Source organism: Patella vulgata, chromosome 8 (assembly GCF_932274485.2).
Source record: "Patella vulgata chromosome 8, xgPatVulg1.2, whole genome shotgun sequence".
NCBI lineage: Eukaryota > Metazoa > Mollusca > Gastropoda > Patellidae > Patella > Patella vulgata.
Window position 1 is genome coordinate 36111560 of NC_065886.2, and position 20382 is coordinate 36131941.

At 36.4% G+C, this 20382-nt stretch overlaps 1 protein-coding gene across 1 annotated transcript in view; it reads left to right on the top strand.

The window, feature by feature from the left end:
- The window catches only part of LOC126829650 (carbonic anhydrase-related protein 10), a 54425-nt gene that overhangs the window by 21405 nt on the left and 12638 nt on the right, over positions 1-20382 (top strand). Inside the window, exon 5 of the mRNA XM_050559658.2 lies at positions 18625-18720. Coding sequence (XP_050415615.1) covers positions 18625-18720 — 96 coding nt within the window. The remainder of the gene's footprint in view (positions 1-18624; positions 18721-20382) is intronic.

The window sequence follows — 20382 nt, forward strand, 5'->3', positions numbered from 1 at the left end:
GTATTTTTGTTTTTATTTGTGAATTGCTTCAGAACAAAATCAACACAATTTACAGACGGATTAAAATTTTCAAAGTTGTGTTTTACTATAATTGACAATATCAAAGATCTAACCCATCAAAGCATTTTTCATGTGCCTTCGGAAACTCCTTGAAAACCACCTTTGCTACAATAAATTATCGATTAGCGATGATCAGCCTGAAATTCTGCCTCTAGTGCAACTTGTACATTGCCAATACAGAGGTAAATCAAAATAATTTTTACCAACTTTTGAAAATCTTCAAAGCTATACTCTTTAAAGTCGTCATTTACACTTTTACATCAATATCTATATGTTCTCGATATAATCCACCGTAAAGCGTACCAACTTGATTAGTTAATATTTAGTACCATATCCAGTTTATAAATTCATCCGAGGGTGCCGAGTGTTGACAAAATTCTAATTCACCCTATCTGTAAATGCTGAACAGGATTGAACTATTTGGGGATAAGTGTTCCTTTAGAGATCGAAATTTCACAACAATGCAGCTTGCATGTAATCTGGAATCACAATCTTTCAAATGGCCCTCTTAGACTTTAAACTATGGAAGCTATTTCATCATCTTTCAGCATTTGTAAGTCCTTAGTTCTCCATTATGTTACCTCGTTTGTATGTTGACACATGAAAATCAGCTCACTGAATAGTGTTTTGTTTGTATTGAATATCGACCCATTGACAAGTAGGGTAAACAACCCTGATCAGCCAAAATCCCCCCCCCCCATCGCATCGCAAGTAAAATTATTCTTAATAAATAAAAGTTCTCTTTTAACAATAAAAAGTTCTCCTTTGATAAAAAAAAGTTCTCTTTTTAATAAATACAAGTTCTCTTTTTAATAAATAAAAGTTGTCTTTCTAACAAATAAAAGTTCTCTTTTTAATAAATAAATGTTCTCTATTAAAGGGGCTAAATCGCCAATATTTGGGACCTAGAAATTGACACAAATGGCAGGCAACGCATATAATATTATTGTAATATCAATGAATATAAACTGGTTTACATTCAATCGTTTCCGTTTTTACTCTTAATTTCAAATCAGTTATGTTCGGCAATTTCTAGCGTCTGGTTATTCCAGGTTACACCGACAGTACTTACTGAGCATGCTCTCCAGATAAGAATATATAGCGTCACCTTTTGACATGACTTGAGGAATTTGTACCCTCGTTCTTCGAGTCACTGGTTACAAATGGCACTGAAATGCATTATGGTACACGATTCGTGTATCAATGGTAAAATGTTTATTTTATCTTAAATATTGGATATCAGAAGCCCGTATTCTCCCGGTAATATCACAACATCAATGTTGATTTCATTTGACAACTAATTCGTGTTTTCAATGTCGACGACTCTGGATGATACTGACTTAGAGACTTAGCAACTTTAATAAAATAGTTCACTTTTTAATAAAATAAAGGTTATCCTTTTGATAAAAAACTTTATCTTTTTTTTTTTTAAAAAAAAGGACTCTTTTTAATAAAAAAAAAGGTTATCTTTTTAATAAAAAAAAGGTTATCTTTTTAATAAAAAAAGGTTATCTTTTTAATAAACAAAGGTTATCTTTTTTAATAAAAGTTATCTTTTTTAATAAAAGTTATCTTTTTAATAAATAAAAGTTACCCTGATAATTTATAAAGGTTATCTTGATAATTTATAAAAGTTCTCTTTTTAATTAATAAAAATTCTCTTTTATTAATAAAGGTTATCTTTTAAGTAAGTAAAAGTTCTTTTAAATAAATAAAAGTTCTTTTAAGTAAATAAAAGTTCTTTTTAATAAATAAAAGTTCTTTTTAATAAATAAAAGTTTTCTTGATAATTGATAAAAGTTTTGATTAATAATAGTTCTCTTTATAATTACATGTAATAATAGTTCTCTTTTTAATTAATAAGGTCCCCTCTTCAAAATTTATATTTTGGATCTCTTTTTCATAATTGCAGTAAAACAAAGTCCACCCAAAACCAACGTCGAAAAAAATCTGAGAATTGTAATTTATTTTCGCTGTGCGTATCTTGTCTGTAAGATGGTGAAAAGTAGCTTTTGTAATATTTATTATTGGGGAAATGGTTAACTATAACCGCGGAAATATTGATCATTCCCTTGACAAAAGATCGAGATCGCTTGCCATCTATCTTTCTTTATTTGATTCTCAAATCAGCTTTTACTGAAATCCATTCGTCTCTAATTTAACTAATAAACAACCGTAAAAACATAGCTTTATCAATCTGAACGACTGCGATCTCTTCCGACAAATTCTTTTATTAAACGAATTCATCATATTTCTTGGTTTTTCTCTTGGCGCGGAAAATAGAGACAGAAAACCCAGACGAATTTTGCAATTAGCGGTAACATTCTAGTAAGGAAACTTTGGTCCTCCTTTCAATCGGGTCCCCTCGTTTAAACTAATAACTTCACAGAATTGGAAAGTAAAAGCTCATTCCCTAGACTAAAATATAGTAGAAAAATATTTGTTTTAAAGTGATATTGTTAGACGGACACGCATTAAATAATATTTGTTTTAGTGAAAACGAATAATGACGTTCAAAACATTTGAGGTTATTGATGTGTATGGACCCAGAGTTATTGGTACTTGCCATGGGCTACATGACGAATTACATATTTATAAATAATTTTAAACTTTGTAGTTTCTTTAACCATGGTTGTTAAAATTTAAGACATCATTCTGTGGTGACGTCTAATCCATGTGCACTTTCTGGTTTAAAGGTTCCGTGGCGGCACGGTATGTAAGGCACTATATCACTTAGAGAATGCCTTATCGCCACTGCCCGTGCAAACTTTCCCACGTGACACACTCCATGCCGTATGCCTGTTTTCATTATTCCGGTTGGTGTAGAACAGTAGGACGTTAAACCCCATTTCACTTCATTTCATGCTGGACAGGTCATGTTCTGTTAGTTTACCAAATCACGTTCTGAAGATGACATGGTTCAGTGGTCTGACTTGTGGTTTAGTTTATTACATTAATGACAGGTATTAACATAGTTTGTCATCCTACAAGTCTACAGACTGACCGGATATTACAGATATATTATATCTACATAGACTAGACTCAGCATTGACCAGCTCAAATAATGTACCTCCAGCTATATTGGTGCAGGTCTTGGCTTCTAACATAAGGTTACGATAACTCTTAATTTTTAAACCATTTGAGACCATTGGGTAATTTTACCAATTGTTCTGCATATACACAATGTGTGCGCGGGGGTACATAAGGGTCTTTAGCAGTTCTTACTCCTTCCTACATACAGACCTTGGATCGGAACATATTTTGAAGACCGCAAAAATAAACATTTTTATTTGCTGTATCGAGATTATGAAATTTGCGTTCGGGGTTTGATGGTCTAGTGGTATAACGCCTGCGCATGGAATCACAAGGGCTGTCAAGTGGCATTGTTTCCATTCACCGCTTGAATAAGGTCGCCTGTCCAACCTCGTCGGTTTTTTTCCGGGTCCAGCGGTTTCCTCCCAATGCTAAGGACCCCTACGCGCAAGCGAATTATTGAAATTAAATTGAACCATATGTTAGTCCCGAAACGACTATTTACTGACAGCATTTTAATTCCGTTTAAAACGACTTTGGTTCGGTTGTCAGAAGTTCAGTGTGTCTTTGTTCTATAGACCATATTTATTCTTTCTATCGTCTTACATTATTGTAATAAAGTTACAGAAATTAATAGCCGCTAGTAAAAAAAACTGCTACAATTAATACATTTGCCGTGGAATTAGTTGTGGTAATGTAACAAATACGTTTACAAATCAATCCACGACCAAACATTTTATAAAACAAATCCTATGCTACAGACAGTGCAGTGCATTCAATGAACGCAATTTGATTCAACCTTCGGCTACTTGATAGACATCGATGTTTGATGCCTTCATAGTATGACAAATTAGTCATGATGTGTTGCGTCTATGTGACTACATCGATAATATCAGTGGTGGGTCTACCATACATCAGGCTGGGCAACCCTTTAGTTTATCGGTAACATCTCGAGAATCAATAACAAAATGTTAGTTCAGGTCTAATTGCTGGGTTTAACACATGATGAATTGCTCAAATCTTTATGAAAATCAATACCAATAAATTGAGTTTATTAGTTTTAGAGTTTGGGGAAAATTTGGCGGAACATTTCCCGAGAGAGCGTTTTTGAATGTTAGACAACTTTTCTTCTCCCTTGCTATCCTCTGACCTTCGACATCGTTTAGAACCGATTTCTGGAAGTCTTCCAACAAGCAAAAGAACATTCTGCAACAAACTATTGAACCTTATCAGTTCTCGTGAATAACATTCAAATTAGCCTGCTATATGGTGTTTATCGTCATAATAAAATCATATATACAAATATTTGTTAAACGTGTAATTACAAACAGCTAGGACAAATATATATCATGTAAATATGGATCATAGTTCATACTTATATTAAAATCTACCAAACGATGTATCTAATATGAAGTTCGTTATACCAGTTAGTGTGCACTCCGGTTATTTGTTTTTTTGGGGTTTTTTTTTGTTTTGTATTATGGTAGTTTCTTTGAACTCTTCATATTTATGTTTTTACTTATTTATTTTTCAATTTGTAGTTTCCGAGACACTATTTATGTTTTTACTTATTTATTTTTCCATTCGTAATTTCCGCGACACTATCGTAATTGTATTTTTGTTTTTATTATTTTTGATATACCATCCTTTTCATTTTCAATGTTGAAACAGTTCTATTTATATGCTGGTAAGGAGATGATGTTGTTACAAGTTTTGTCAGATCATTTTGTACAATGTTTTGTCGATAGAATAAATAAAGAAAAAGAATTAATAAGATTCAAGCCAGACATAAACCCGCCATATTGTTTTAGTTTGAGTCAATTCGTCTTTTATTTCCAATATATAAAAAAGAAATCAGAGTTTCCACTTACAGATTGAAATTTGGTAATAGATAGCTCGAACTCCAATTTTCGGGCAAATCCTCCTATGTTAATCTCAAAATGACATATTGATAAAATTTTAACACGGGATGTCTGCCAGTCGAATGGTTATTATGGTATTTAATGGGTTCAATAAATAATAATAATAATAATAACGAAATTTATATTGCGCAACGATTCATCCCACTTGTTGATGCTCTAGGCGCATGAAAGTGTTCACGTGGGCTTATTATAGTGACTAAACAGCCAGGTTTTCACACTTGATTTGAAGATAGACAATGTTTCACATTTTCGAATGGAAGGTGGTAGCGAATTCCACAGAATTGATGCATTATACTGAAAAGTCCTTGAACCAAATTTCTTCATCTTATAAATCGGTACATCTAACAATAATTTATTGTCGGATCTCAGTGACCTTTTTGGTTGGTAGTGTGTCAAGAGATTCTGAAGATATCTTGGTGCTGTTTTATGTAATGTTTTGTATGTTAGAGTTAAAATTTTAAAGTTAATTCTCTCGCGTACTCGGAGCCAGTGAAGATTATTTAAGATATGGGAGTGATGTGTGATTTTGATCTAGCTTTAGTCACAATTCGTGCAGCACGAGTTTGGATCCTTTGCAACTTGGAAATTTGTTCATCAGTTACTCCAGAAAGTACGGCATTGCAGTAGTCAAATCTGGACAGCACGAATGATCGAGCCAGTGCAGCGGCTGCACTTTTAGGTATAAGATGACGGATTGATTCTTTTCTTCGAAGATGAAAATGGCAAATTTTGCAGATATTGTTTATGTGAGAGTTAAAACTGAGGATTGAATCTAAGAACACGCCAAATATGTATAGTATGTCAGCTACAGCCTTTTTATATAAGGATTGTATTCGAGTATCAAACTCTTCAATAATTCAGTGCCAAAATGACATATTGATAAAATATTGAACTACCATCCTTTTTAACACAGAGTGTCTGTCAGTCGAATTAGTTTTACGGTGTTTAATAGGTTCAATAAATGTATTTCCTTAGCGGTGGCGCCAGCTACAGTCTTAATAATGCATTTACTCGAGTATCGAACTCTTCAACTTGTCCATTTCGTCTGATTTTGAACAGGTTATCATGCAGACGCATTGACACTAGAGATCATTGGTCAGTTAATATCGTGATCTGTACATATCAAACTCAGATTATATTGTCGTCCTTGTAGACTTGATCCTAAAGTCATATTATGGTTTTAAAACTGTCCTTGTAGACCTTGATGTCATGCCATTTGATCGGAACAGTCGGATATGGAATGTAACTATGAATATATATTTGCATTTACATAATATCTGCTCTTATTTGTTTTACACCCATGGAGTCGAGAAGAAGCCGATTCTTCCTGTTATACACACGGGACGTTGCTAATAGGGATGCGTGGAAACAGAGTACACCACATCTATTTCTCGATCACATTACGGCCTTTGTGAACAAAAATACTTAATAATTGTTTAACAAGACTGATCGCATGTCAAATGAAAATTTGTTTTTGGATACATTACGAAAATATTTGTTTATAGACGATACATTTTCTACAAGTACAGATCCTCTCTGACAGTTGAATATCGAAATAAGTGTCTAGAGTGTCCCTCATAACACACCGAATAGAGTGTACCCATCCAGTGATTGGTCTAATTGTTTAACGTGTTCGCGTGAAATCATAAGGTCTGTCATTAAATCAGGTAGCGTTGTTTCGATTCCCGCTTTTACGTGACAAGGAGTAGGTTCGTCAGTCCAATCTCGTCGGTTTTCTACTGGTCCTCTTGTTCCTCCCACCCCTACGTGCAAGCGAATTATTGAAATACAATTGAACCATACAATATGTTAGTCGCGAAATGACCTAGTTTATGTCGAGTGGACGTTAAAAGAAAGGTAGGACATTTCATTGCGTACCAAGGATTAGGGTTGCCTAATTTGATAATTATGTCAAATGCAGAGTAAAATTGCAATAAATGGTGACGTGGAAATTTTAAAAAGAATAGTGAAGTCAATATGGCGACTTGTGGGTGGCGTATGTAGTAATTATAACGGAAGACGTTCTATATATAAATTCCCGGCTTCTTTACAGTATTTACGCTACAGTTCTTACGCAACCAGGACTTTAAACTGAAAAAAAAACATTAAACAGTTTTGCCATTTGTATCGATTTTGTTGTTAATTTGGGTATTTGTAAGTGGTGAGTGTGAGATGAGGAGAGACAGACTGTCGGGTGGCATCATGGATTAGCGTGAACAACATCATTAACGAGAGGTTAAGTTCACTCTCCATAATGGACGAAGTATGTTCGTTTACATTTAATACAAATACACTTCTCTCTTAAGATTCTTCATGATGGCACCCGGGACGCCAATAACCCACGAGATCACCTTATAGTTCAGCATGTTGTTAACATTGAAAATACTTCCTAGAATGACTTCCGTTAGCCGTGGTTTAATAGCACTGCATAGACTGTATGGTTCCCCCGTATCCATGACGTTATCTTTACATTTCAATATGAAATGAAACGAAGTCGGGTTTAACGTGCTATTGTTCTGCTCCGAACTGGGCCAATGAAGACGGACATACGCCATTCAGTGTGCTATGAGGGAAATTTTGCCCGGACAGCGGTACTACGGCCTACTCTTATATCGAATTCCAACTGTCAAGGGATCTTTTACGTGCACGCCAATGTGTACACGGGACCTCGGTTTATCGTCCCACCCGAACAATTAGACAGCTGTCCTTGTCAGGCCCTCCGTCCTGCATCACTGACAAGGGGGAACCACGCCGGAAAATCTGGATGAACGTTCTCGGCCAATGCAAGGATCGAACACCCGACCTTAGGGGTTAGCGAGCCAGAGTCTTACCCACTTAGCCATCGTGACGCCTACATTTCAAAACTATTATGCCTTCAAGAGATATTTTTCAATTTGAACATAAGACATGATTTCACATTGTGATTTGTAATGACGTTCACTGTTCTGCTAAATGTCTAGAAGCTATTCCAACAAATGTTGTAAAGTAACGGGGGGGGGGGGATAGCTAATTAACCCTATAAACACCACTCTGTGTCGCTCTGAGGTGTGTAGATAATAACTCAGATAAACTATTGAAAATGATGCTCTTGAAACAAAAACGAGTTCCCAAAACTGCTAACGGTTACCATACACATAGGTATCGGTAGAGCGAACCGGTCACCAGATGAAAATTGCAATAAAATACAGAAACATATATAAACTTAGGATTAAAATACTTGTATAATAATTTTGGATTAGAAATGTTTTTTGTAATGTACTGAAAAACAAATACTCATTTGACAGATGGACGGTCAATCTTGTTTAACAGTTATTAAGTTTTCTATTCACAAAGTTCGTAAAGTGATCGAGGAATAGGGCCCTGTTTCTCGAAATCTTAACTAAAAATAAAATCCAAATTTTAGTAGATACTTCAATTTTGATTGGCTAAGCACCAAAATCAGTCTAATATTATCCAATCAAATTACTAAAATTTGGATTTTATCTTGGTTAGAATTTCGCGAAACAGGCCCGTGATGTGATACAAGCGGTACTCTGTCTCATCGCATCTGTATTACAAATGGTCATTGCGTGTAGAAACAATTTCTTCTCGATCCCATGGGTGTTAAACAAATAAATGAAATGGGGTTTAACGTCTTACTTTTCTGCTACGACTGGGCTAATAAAGACGGGCATACGCTATGCAGTGTGCTATGGGTTGATTTTTGCCCGGACAGCGGCGCTACGGCCTAATCTTATATCGAATTCTAACTACCAAGGGTTATTTTACGAGCACGCCGAGGTGTACGCGGGACATCCACTTTTTGCCCAGTTGAACCGCTATACATTGTCCCTTACCGGGCCCTCATTTCTGCTCCACTGGTAAGGGGGAACCACGCCTTCAACTCCAAATGTTGAACATCGGTATCGAACACGGGACCTGCGGGTTGGCGTGTCAGTGTCTTACTCATTGGCTTCCTAATTTAATAGACGAACATACGCACCAGATTAATTCAATAGTTTATTTTATACTGTATTAAATAGTCGAGAAATAACCATTGGGGGGTTAACATAGAAATAATTACTAGCCTGAACCCTCGTGAATATATAGTCAACACTAGCTCCTTTAATTAGCTTTCCCCCCAACAGACGAATATATGAAACTGCACTTGAGAATTAATGCGAGAAAGTCGTGATTATAAATCATGTTAAATAAATAATACAAATACCATGTAATGTTTATTGATCAGTAATTCAATAAGACTGACTAGGAATTATATTTGCTACTGTAAATCACCTAATAAATGTTCTTTTATACACGGTCTGTCAATAGTCCGTGATAAATAGTCCATGTTTATTAGATGTTATGTTATAGCGGTTGGTGTGCTTATTACTTCCAACACCCATCTTAATTAATCCCACTACTCATAATATTTCCAAAAGTGTTATTAACATCGGCATTAAACAGGTTTAGATAAAACTCATTAGTTTATAAATGTTCTGGGATAGAGAAGGAGAAATAAGTGGGTTTATCTTTTACTCAAAAAAGACTTGGAGGCTAGCATTGTCCATTTAGGTAATTCGTGTGCGTATAGGGGTCTTTAGCAGTGGGAGTAAACCAGAGTACACGGAGGGCCCAAAGAAATCCCAAGAAATCAGACAGGTAATCCGCAACCCTACTTCTTGCCACATACAGGACTGGATTCGAAACTTTGCCAGCTAAGCATAAAGTTAACCTTATAACGTGAATGAGTGCGTTAGATCACTCTAGTATATCAATTAGTTTATGGAAGGAATCCATCTTTAACTAAATATATATGTTTAAAAAATAATGACCTGTTTTGTTTGTACAAATAACATTATTTCAACTCTAGTTTTCTTAATCTATATATATACACATCAATGTTCTGAGGAGACATGTTAAAAAATCAAATACCCTGTAAAAAAAATGCTAGTAAAAACACCACAAAAAGGGAAGTAAAAACAACACAGGTTTAAAAGTTTTAATAAGAAGCTCTGTCATTTTCTTCCATGTTCACACCGTGGGAAATTCCTTTGATGAAAAATAAAAACGTGCCATGAAGGTTCGCTATAGGAAACCAAGTGCATACCCCTAAGTTAGTCCCGAAATACTTAGTTTGTGTCGAGTGGACGTTAAACCCCATTTATTTCTCTCTCTATAATGATGAATGTGACAAGTAATGCTTCTTGCATTTTAAGGGGAAGCATATTCTTCCAATAACTGAATGCGCCCTATAAAAACACCAAATTTTTGTCTGGCAAATTCTTAACTCAACTCCAGTGTTTGTGAATAAAGATTAGCATTGATGGCCCAACTCTGATCCTAGCTCATTGAAGCCTAACAAATTATCAAAGTCAGATTAAAATTAAAGATGAGAGAAATTTGTTTGAGGTTATGTAGAGCAGACAACACATAAAGTACCTCGTGTAACCTGGTCGGTTTTCATCCCATTCGCACGACTAGGCGATTTTCCTTGTCAGTCCCTCCGTCCTGAATAACGTACAAATAAAACCAAAAAGGCATACAACCCATCAATTCCAGGTTAGTGAGCCAGCGCCTTATCTGTTAAAATAACCTAAATACCTAGCTGAAGAGACGTTAAACCTCAATAAATAATGCATACTCCATTTCATTCGTTGTTATAAACGACGATGGTGTGGTTGAATTATGGGAGGTTTACGATAGTGGTAATCCATATAAGAGGTTAAAGATCGGAAGATTTCGCGCTAAATTCTCACTAATTACATCCCAATCTCCTTTAATCTCCAACCCAATAAAAGCTCTATTACACACCACTCTGATTTAATTACAGACAAATCTGCATAAACTATACACCGTCCATTTACTAATCCTTATAGTTTAATCCTGTAAATACTGCACGTTAATCAATAAACCATGCATTCAGAATACATTCTATACTGGTTCTTCCATTTCTACTGATTTAGACGGCGTTCTTTTTTGTTACTGTAGGGAAAATATTTCTAATAAAAAAAATGAGGTATTGGCTTTTATTACTTGAGGCAAAGGCAGGTTGTCGAAATTTCTCGTATATATATGGGAATTAATACATGTGAAAGCATACACTGTCTTATATATGACACCCGCCATTATAATTCTCTATGAATATATACTGTGCTAGCCCTCTCTACATGTACATGTACGTGCCTCTGCTTTCTCGACTTCCGTTGGGGCATTGTTACTTTAATGCACCCTGGTTAGTTCAAGCCTCGTACTTTAATACAATATCAATGTACTGAGTCCACCATTTTAAGTTGATGGCTGGTTGAATAGTTTAAGGCGAGCGCTTTATATTATGCGGTTTATCATTGAGTCAAATGGCGTGGTTTCGATTTCGAGATTGTGTCGCTGTCAGCGCAAAATTTCCCGCATAGCCCACAGTATAGCGTATGCCCTTCTTCATTAGCTCAGCTCGGAGCAGAACATTAGGACGTTAAACCCTCATTTCATTTTATTTCATTTTCGATTTCGGGCTTGTGCGTGACAAGGAATAGGGTCGTCTGTCAAACCTCGCGGGTTTTCTCCGGGTCATCCGGTTTCCTCCAACTGATAAAACCCCTACGCGCAATCGAAATATTGAAATAAAATTGAGCCATATATTATTCCCGAAATGGCATAGTTTTTTTCGAGTAGACGTAAACACCCACTTCTCCTTCACTCTCTCCACCGGAAAAATACTATATAGTACCATTGGCTCTACAAGGCAATCACACAATAAAAATTAAGTACAGTACACATTTTACCAGGCTTAGTTGTGAGGCAGTGTCTTATCATTACAGGACCGGGACTGTACAGCTACAGCGCAGTGGACGTCTACGGCTGGTCCTCGGATCCATTCACTTGATTTGATATTTGTTGTTTCTTGCAATGTCTGTGCAGTTTGTCTTGTCCGCATGTCTGTCTTATAGGTTTTGTTTTGCGTGAAGTGAAGTTCTGACGCACTTACTATTTACAAAGCTCAGTTGTGTATAAGTAATTGTTTTCGAGTGGACGTTAAACCCTCTTTCCCCCTAGTCTATCCACCATTTTAGACAGTGTCTTCGAGGTATTTTCGAAATCCGTGTACATGTACTTGTAAATAGTCCTGTTATAAGGATTGAATAAAGAGAGAGAGATGGGGTTTAACGTCCACTCGACACAAACTAGGTCATTTCGGGACTAACATATGGTTTGATTTTATTTCAATAATTCGCTTGCGCGTAGGGGTCTTTAGCAGTGGGAGGAAACCGGGGGACCCGGAGAAAACCCACGAGGCTGGACAGGCGATCCTACTCCTTGTCACGTACAACCGGGGATTCGAAACCACGCCAGTTGACTCAATGACAGGCCTTATGATACAGCACGCACGTGCTAACCATTCGGCCATCCAACCCCCCGGATTGAATAAAGGGGGAGGGATTCTTTGCAAAGGTTAGAACTCGAGTTCCGCGACTTGGACTCGAGTTTGACTTATGTCGCTGAATTACCGGACTAACTTACATCATTTGATGAACTGTCAACTTGAACGGGGCTCGTTCCCATTTCTGAGTAATGAATGTGATGGTTGTGAGTTGGTCTGGTCTTATTTTTTGATGAGTTGTCTCTCAATTTCGAACGCTTGAAAGTAAACCCGCTAGCGTGTGGAGGTTGGGAATAGTATCTAGATGTCAGTATGGGAATTCATGAAATGCGGATTTCACTGTGCGAGTGGTCGTTTGATACGAAGAATGTACACATCTTGATGTATATGATTCTAATCTCAATTTGTGATGAGTTTTCTCTTAGTTTCCGACGATTGAAAGCAAACCCGCCAACGTGTAAAAGTTAAGTATTGCATCTACATCTCAAAATGTGATTCAATGCCATGGCGCGAGGGGTCCATTTATACTAAGAACATAGATGTACATGGATAAGAGTCGAAGTGTAAGTTTTTAAAGGTTGATAAATGTATTTTTATTCTGTACCGAGACATGACCTTTTATATCTACTTACCGCCTGATTCTAAAGTAACTAATCCAATATAGCAATGTTACCCTACATTAAGATGAAATCTTCTCCTTCATCTTACTTGACAGGTTTAGGTTTCCATTGGTACAGAGAGTATTTCGTATTACCGTAATCCTAAAATACGGATCAAGATAGCTCAGTGAACTAGACGCTGGTTCACAAACCTGGCGATCCGGGCTTGGATTTTGGAGTTGGCAGAGACATTTCCTCGGGATTTTCTTGCTTGATTTCACAATGTCAGTTTTGCGGGATGGTGGTCCTGATAACAAAAACGGCTTCTAGTTTATTTTTTGTTTGTTTTCTTAGGTTTTTATTGCTGTGGGGGTGGGTGGGTTTGGTAATAGGAGGGTCAACCGTAGTGTGCACGTAAAGGTACTCTTAAGATTCCATATTACGCTGTACGTTGTCTGGAACAGCGTCTAGTCGTTCGAACGGTGCTACAAACCAAGGACCCGTATATAACAATAACAGAACGATAAAGATCCCCGAAAGTACACGTAGACCGCAGCACCGCTGTTCGAGTAAAATTAGCTTCAAAGCACACTATATGACATGTACCGTCTTGATTTTCCCGGTTGGTGCAGGAAAGTAAGATGTTAAGCTGCTGTTCATTTCATTCCATTTGCTTTCCGAAACGTAATCTTGATTTCTGATGTTTTTCAAGTGCTCCCGGTTATTGGATATTGTAAAGACATCAACTAAGAGAGAAACACTATTCCTTTTTTCTGTCGTTTATTAAAAATATGGAAGTATAAAATAAAGTCATGTTACATTCCAGTTGCTGTCATCTGTGTCATTTTATCCCGATCTTACAAACATGGTTGACTGGCGTTATCAATAACAACCCACAACAAAACATGTTAGCTGTAGGAAATTTTCTAACTCAATGTCAGAAATAATCCTCACCGATTTAAACTTGATGATAACCCGAGAGGATAAAAGCATCAAAAGCAACAATGTTCAGTTAGATAGAATTACCCGACTTGCCTTCAGCAAAATTTAAAGATTCTCAATTATAGAGTCTGCGAAGCATTTTCAAAAAGTATTTCTATTATTTCCAATTGTCACGAATATGATTGGCTGAACAATAAGCTCTTACAAACAAACAGAATACAGAACATATCTGAAATCCAAGTTTCATTGTTATATTTCAGTGTGTACTGCACGAGGAAATTAATTCTGAAAGTTTGTAAAGAAAATAATTTTATTTTGGGTGGGTTACTGGTTTTTTTGGAAGGGTCACTGGTTTGTTTTGGATGGCTTACTGCTATGTTTTGAAAGGGTCACTGGTTTGTTCCAGGTGGCTCATTGCCTTGTTTTGGGTGGGTCACTGGTTTGATTTGGGTGGTGGTTCACTGTTTTGTTTCTGATGGGTCACTGTTCTTGGTGGGTCATTTATTTGTTTTTGTTGGGTCACTGTTTTCGTTAGGTCATTTATTTGTTTTGAAAGGGTGACTGGTTTGAACTGACAGGTTCACTGGTTTGTTTTGAAAGGATCACTAGTTTGTTTTGGAAAGGTCACTGATTTGTATCATCAACTGGTAGTTTTAATATTGTTATTAGAGACTTGTGAGAAATAATTTCCACGTACTCCACATGTCGAATGTCAAGAGTTATTTTGTGTACACACCAACGAGTACTCAGGTGAGACTAGACGCCATTTTTGTTACCAAGCCTTTGTACTGTCATTGGGAATCCAAGATAAAAAATCTCGAAGAAATTTGGGACCGAACTCGCGACATCCAGTTAGTGCGGCGCTGTCATATTTGCTATTCCACCTTGGCTCCTTTGGTGGGGCGAACATAGTAGCGAGTTTATAAGATTAGACGAAAATGAAATGAAATGAAATGGGGTTTAACGTCCTACTGTTTTGCTCCGACCTGGGCTTTTGAAGACGGGCATACGCCATACAGTGTGCTATGAGGGAAATTTGGCCCGAACAGCGGCACTGCGGCCTACTCTTATATTGAATTCCAACTGTCAAGGGATCTTTTACGTGTACGCCAATGTGTACACGGGACCTCGGTTTTTCGGTTCATCCGAATGACTAGACAGCTGTCCTTGTCAGGCAAGATTAGACGAACAGGCCCTTAGTTCACAAAGCATTCTCAAACTACGTGCAAGTTTTGTGTTTCTCATAAACAGTGATTAAAAGTAAATTCTGAACTTAAGTCTGAAAATGCTTAATGAACTCGAGGCCAGACCAGCTAGTTTATAAGATGTGGCGAACAGACTAGCTAGTTAATCAGATGGGGCGAACAAACTAGCTAGTTTATAAGAGGTGACAAACAGTCTGGCTAGTTTATAAGATAGCACGGATAGACAAGCTAGTTTATGAGACGACCAGATCAGCTAGTTTATAAGATGAGGCGAACAGACCAGCTAGTTTATAAGATGAGGCGAACATACGGTCTCAGACTAGCAATTATTTGCCCATTGACTTCAATGTTAAATGGCTGTAACATCACAGGCTGTAGCTTTTTGCTCAACATTCCGTTGGTTCCAATCTTTATAGGCACAATGGGGACCACATTTGGCACTATCCTCATCATAAATTTGTAGGGGGTTGACCATTTAGATTTTTTGCTACGGGGATTTGAAGTTGACGGAGGTGAAAATCTCACTTCCGACACAAAGATTGCTTTGCAGAAAGACACTTTACTCCCCCTATCCCTCCGCTGTAATATCATCAGTATTACCCAAAAGTGCTATGAAATTGCAAATTTGGTCCCTTTCTCCAATTCTAGACCAAAAAGTCAACCCAAAAATGCAGGAAGAGGGGAGAAAAAAATTAAGGGAAAAATTGTCTATTTATAACTCGCACTACTACTAGTCTTAGTCCATACTCGCTAGTTTATTAGATGAGACGAACCGGCTAGCTAGTTTAGAAGATGGGGCGAACAGACTAGATAGCTTATATGATGGGGTGGGTAGATTAGCTGCTTTATAAGACGAGGCAAACAGTAGCTAATTTATAAGATAACACGAACGTGACAGGTAGTTTAAAGTATGAGACGAACGAGTCGGCTAGTTTAAAATATGAGACGAGCGAGACAGTTTGTCTAATATATGAAACAAACGGGCCAGCTAGTTTAAAATATGAGGCGAACGGGACAGCTAGTTTAAAATATTAGACGAACGGGACAACTAGTTTAATATATGAGACGAAGGGACTAGCTAGTTTATAAGATGAGGCAAACAGACTAGCTAGTTTATAAGATGAGCTACTGTGAATCCTGGTTAATTCAAGACCTCTTGTTACCAAATTGGCGGAAAAGAAAATAGAATTGATTAGCTGGAATTGTGTTTGGCTTGAATTAGATCCATATCATGACCGCGTTTGTGTGTGATACATTTACCGGCGTAATGGGATTTTTACATCAAACATGGCGGTTGTACAAAATTCTCATTTCATTTACTTCGTTTCATTTTATAGATTTTTTATTGAATGAATTCCAGTAGGAATGGGAGGTTGACCAAAATTTCTGATTTCAATTGATTCGAGCCAACTGTTGTAAATGTAGTAATTTAAGCGAGGTTATGAGATTGGTTGTTGGTTCGTAGAATGGTGGAGATTCCATTTAGATTATATAACGAGCAGAAATCCAGTTAAACATGACAAAAAGGCTATTACTGTCGCCCTGATGTGGTTGTAGCTCTATAGACTAGTGAAAGACGATCGGCAAGGCAGTGAAATATATGCTAACATCCTGGATGTTATAGACCTCATCAGACACATTAACTCACGGAATTTGATTCAAATTTAATCAAAATCCAAATGATGACAGATATCGCCTTACCGGAACTGGACAAATGGCGTTATACAAATGATTGAAATTCATTGAATGTGTATCTTATTTATAAAAACCCCTCGACAAAAACTCTGCATATGAATAATTTGTCACGTTTAATAATGGATATTCAGACAATATAATGAATAAATTAGGATGGATATATCCATTAGTATATAAGGAAATAGGATTTCAAGTCATGCTTTTCTTGTGTGTGGGGGGGGGGGGAAATAGTTTAACGCGTGCGCGTTAGACCATACGATCTGTCAATCAGTCAAGTGGCGTCGTTTCGATTCCCCGCTTGTACCCCCCCACCCCCCTGCGGTCAACTCTTATATCGATTTCCAACTGTCATGCCAATATGTCCACGGGACGTCTGGTTTTCGTCTTATCCGTAAGAATAGATAAACTTATTAATGTGACTAGTTTTAAACTTTGCCAAATACTAAAACGATAATCTCAGCAAATCGCAAGGATATTCTGTCAACAAAGTCAATCATCAAAACGCTAAAAGATACATTTCACGAAATTGTATCATGTCTAACACTGAAGTTAGTATAAATGGTCACCATGCATTGTATCCTGATAACAATAATATGATCATATTTTCAACTTTGTGATCAAATGTCAACGGTTGAAACCGGGATTTAAACAAATCATCAAATGTAGACTTGCGTGCTAAATGTTATAAAGACAATACCATTATAAACATATTAATATTTCTCCAGTATAGTAATCTCATAATGATATTCATAGACGAATGGGGAGGGGGTAGACCAATACACACCTAAAACCATTAAACAATCTTTACAAAATTATAGTTTATCTATACGTCCCGTATATTTTCGATATAAACTAGTCTCAGACAACTTAATTACCTAGAAATATTGTTTTATTTTGCGAGACAGTATGTTTCAATCCTTTCATCACTTTAAAATCCATAAATAGCTTACTGCTATATTGACAAGACTACGCATTACGGATTTTTAAAGTAACGATGCGCCATTTGCACTTTTCTCTAAAATATCAAATTTTTCATATGTACTCAGATTGATTATTAAATATTTAATTAAGAAACCAAAATCATAATACTAACGATAGATATTCTCACGGCTTGGATTCATTTGGATTTAAAATGAAAACAGACCCACTAATAAATTTTCGCGGACGACAAAATGGCACTGGCTTATTACAGCATAGATTGATTAAATTTTGCAAATACTGAACGGAATTAAACTATTTTTGAACTGATATTCCGATTAGAGATTCGCCTTTCACAATATTGTAGCTTGCAAGTGATTCCTATTGCGCTAAAATGCCGCATCAGAACTTTAACCAAGATAAAAAATTTCAATATCGACATTTTAGAATTTTTGTGAGCTGTGTACTAAAATTGTGTGTATGATTATAATTAAACATTTAAATATTTTTACCCATCTGGACCATATAGTATTAATTTATAATTTAAAAATTCTGATCATTGGATCCTATTATGGCTTATAACTCTCTGTGCTGTAATTTTTATTTTGTTAACCGAATCAGCCTTTTGCTTTCTCTCTAGAAAGATCCTTAATATTCGCAAATAAAGAAAATAATTTAATTCAAGGAAAGCTACTTACTACATAACAATCAAAATTATAATCGCTCCGCAGACGAGTCGTTATGACTATATCCGGTGGATAAATAATACTGGAAGTTGTGTGTGACTCTCTTTGCTTTCTCCTCTATAAAATACACGTAGGATAAGGGAAGTAATTGGCTTATTTATAAACTACCTGGTGCGTTTAATATGTATATTATGTTTATATTTTCAGATGCATCTATTAGCCTTTAACAGCGATTTGTATCAAAATGGAACTTCAGCTTTAAAAGGAGTGAAAGGGTTAGCCGTAATCGCAGTCTTTATAGAGGTAACAATTAAAGGACACTATTGGTGTCAGACATTATTAAATATGTGACAGAACTGGTTAAATACATTCCAAATATAATTTTAACACAGAGATCATTGTTACGGGAGACGTGTAACAAGCACGTGAAGAAACGGGAAGTGGCGTCAAACATGACAAACACTAGTTGAAGTTGAAAAACTATTATATGGGACGGTGAGAGGGTATCTCACAATTCAAAAATAGAATTGGCTGTCACTAGATAAGGGACACGAGAAAAATAGAAAAATGCCGTGCATTCCCCGTTTTTATTCATTCTGTTCTTAATAAAAACATGGTAATGCACGGACTTTTTCTAATTTGTTCGTTATCTTTTATGTACTGACAGCCAATTCTTTTTTTGAATTGTCAGATATCCTCTCATCGTCTCATATAACAACTTTTCATCTCCAACTGAATTATCAGTGAAATGAAATTCGATCGTTTGTCTATTATCGCTCGTTACTTCAGTCAGTTATATAGAAGGACAACTCGTGTTTGTCATGTTTGACGTCACTTCCCGTTTCTTCACGTGCTTGTTACACATCTCCCGTTGCAATGATCTCTGTGTTAAAATTATATTTGGGATGTATTTAACGAGCTCTATCACATATTTTATAATGACTGACACCAATATTGTCCTTTAAATACCGGGATTTCATATTGGCAATGATAATTAGTATCTTTTATCTATTAAAAAAAGCAGTCCAAGATAATATGTTTTAGTAGAAAATGTGTGAAATACTTTAAAACATATATCCTGATTCCGGGTAACCATCTCGATCTCTGCAATCTCTAATAAATGCCACTTTATTTTGAATCGCTGCAATGTGCCCAAAATTAACTATTCAGTAGTGACTAGATAACAATGTCTATAAGTGTATTAGGCCAATCATTATATATACAAAGGATCACAATTATGTGTACTGGTTACGTAATCCCCTGTAGCAATGACAATTTGGCGTATTGATTTGCATACCTAAATGAAGAGTCAAACCATTATAGATTCTTTATAATGTTGTCAAGTATCGAAAGAGTATCAACTATACCCGACCAGACCGTTCCCTGTTTGGCCACAGATCACCAATGATTTCACTATTCTTAGACCGGCTCTAACTTTTTCCCAAATTTTTATTGGGTAAAACCCTTTCTACGAGAGATGGAGCAACATGTGGCAACCTCTTGCCTAAAAGCACATATGAGGTTCATCATGAAAAACTTGAGATACACAAGCTGGAAGTAGAGAGAAAAAACATTTTCCGCCCTACATTTTAACCTAACCAATCTCTTAACCCTAGTATCCTTCCGCCTCAAAATCATGAATATTCACCAAAACCTGGCGGAAAATGTATTTTCACGACCTTTTCTCCAATTTCACACCATAAGATCAACAAAGATCACCATGCAAAAATGGGAAAAAGAGAAAGGGGGGGGGGGGAGACTAAAAATAGCTTTGGCCCTTGATCGGCGTAGAAATAATTGGTGAGCTGTGTCCGTTTAATGTTACGTCGGGTGAGAATTTGTGAGGGTCTACTGTGATCTCCAGAAAACATCCTACGTGCATCAAGCACATGCTATGATGATCTTCTATCCAACGATTACATTAGTGTATTCATCCAAAGTCACGTGTCTACAGAATATGAAAGA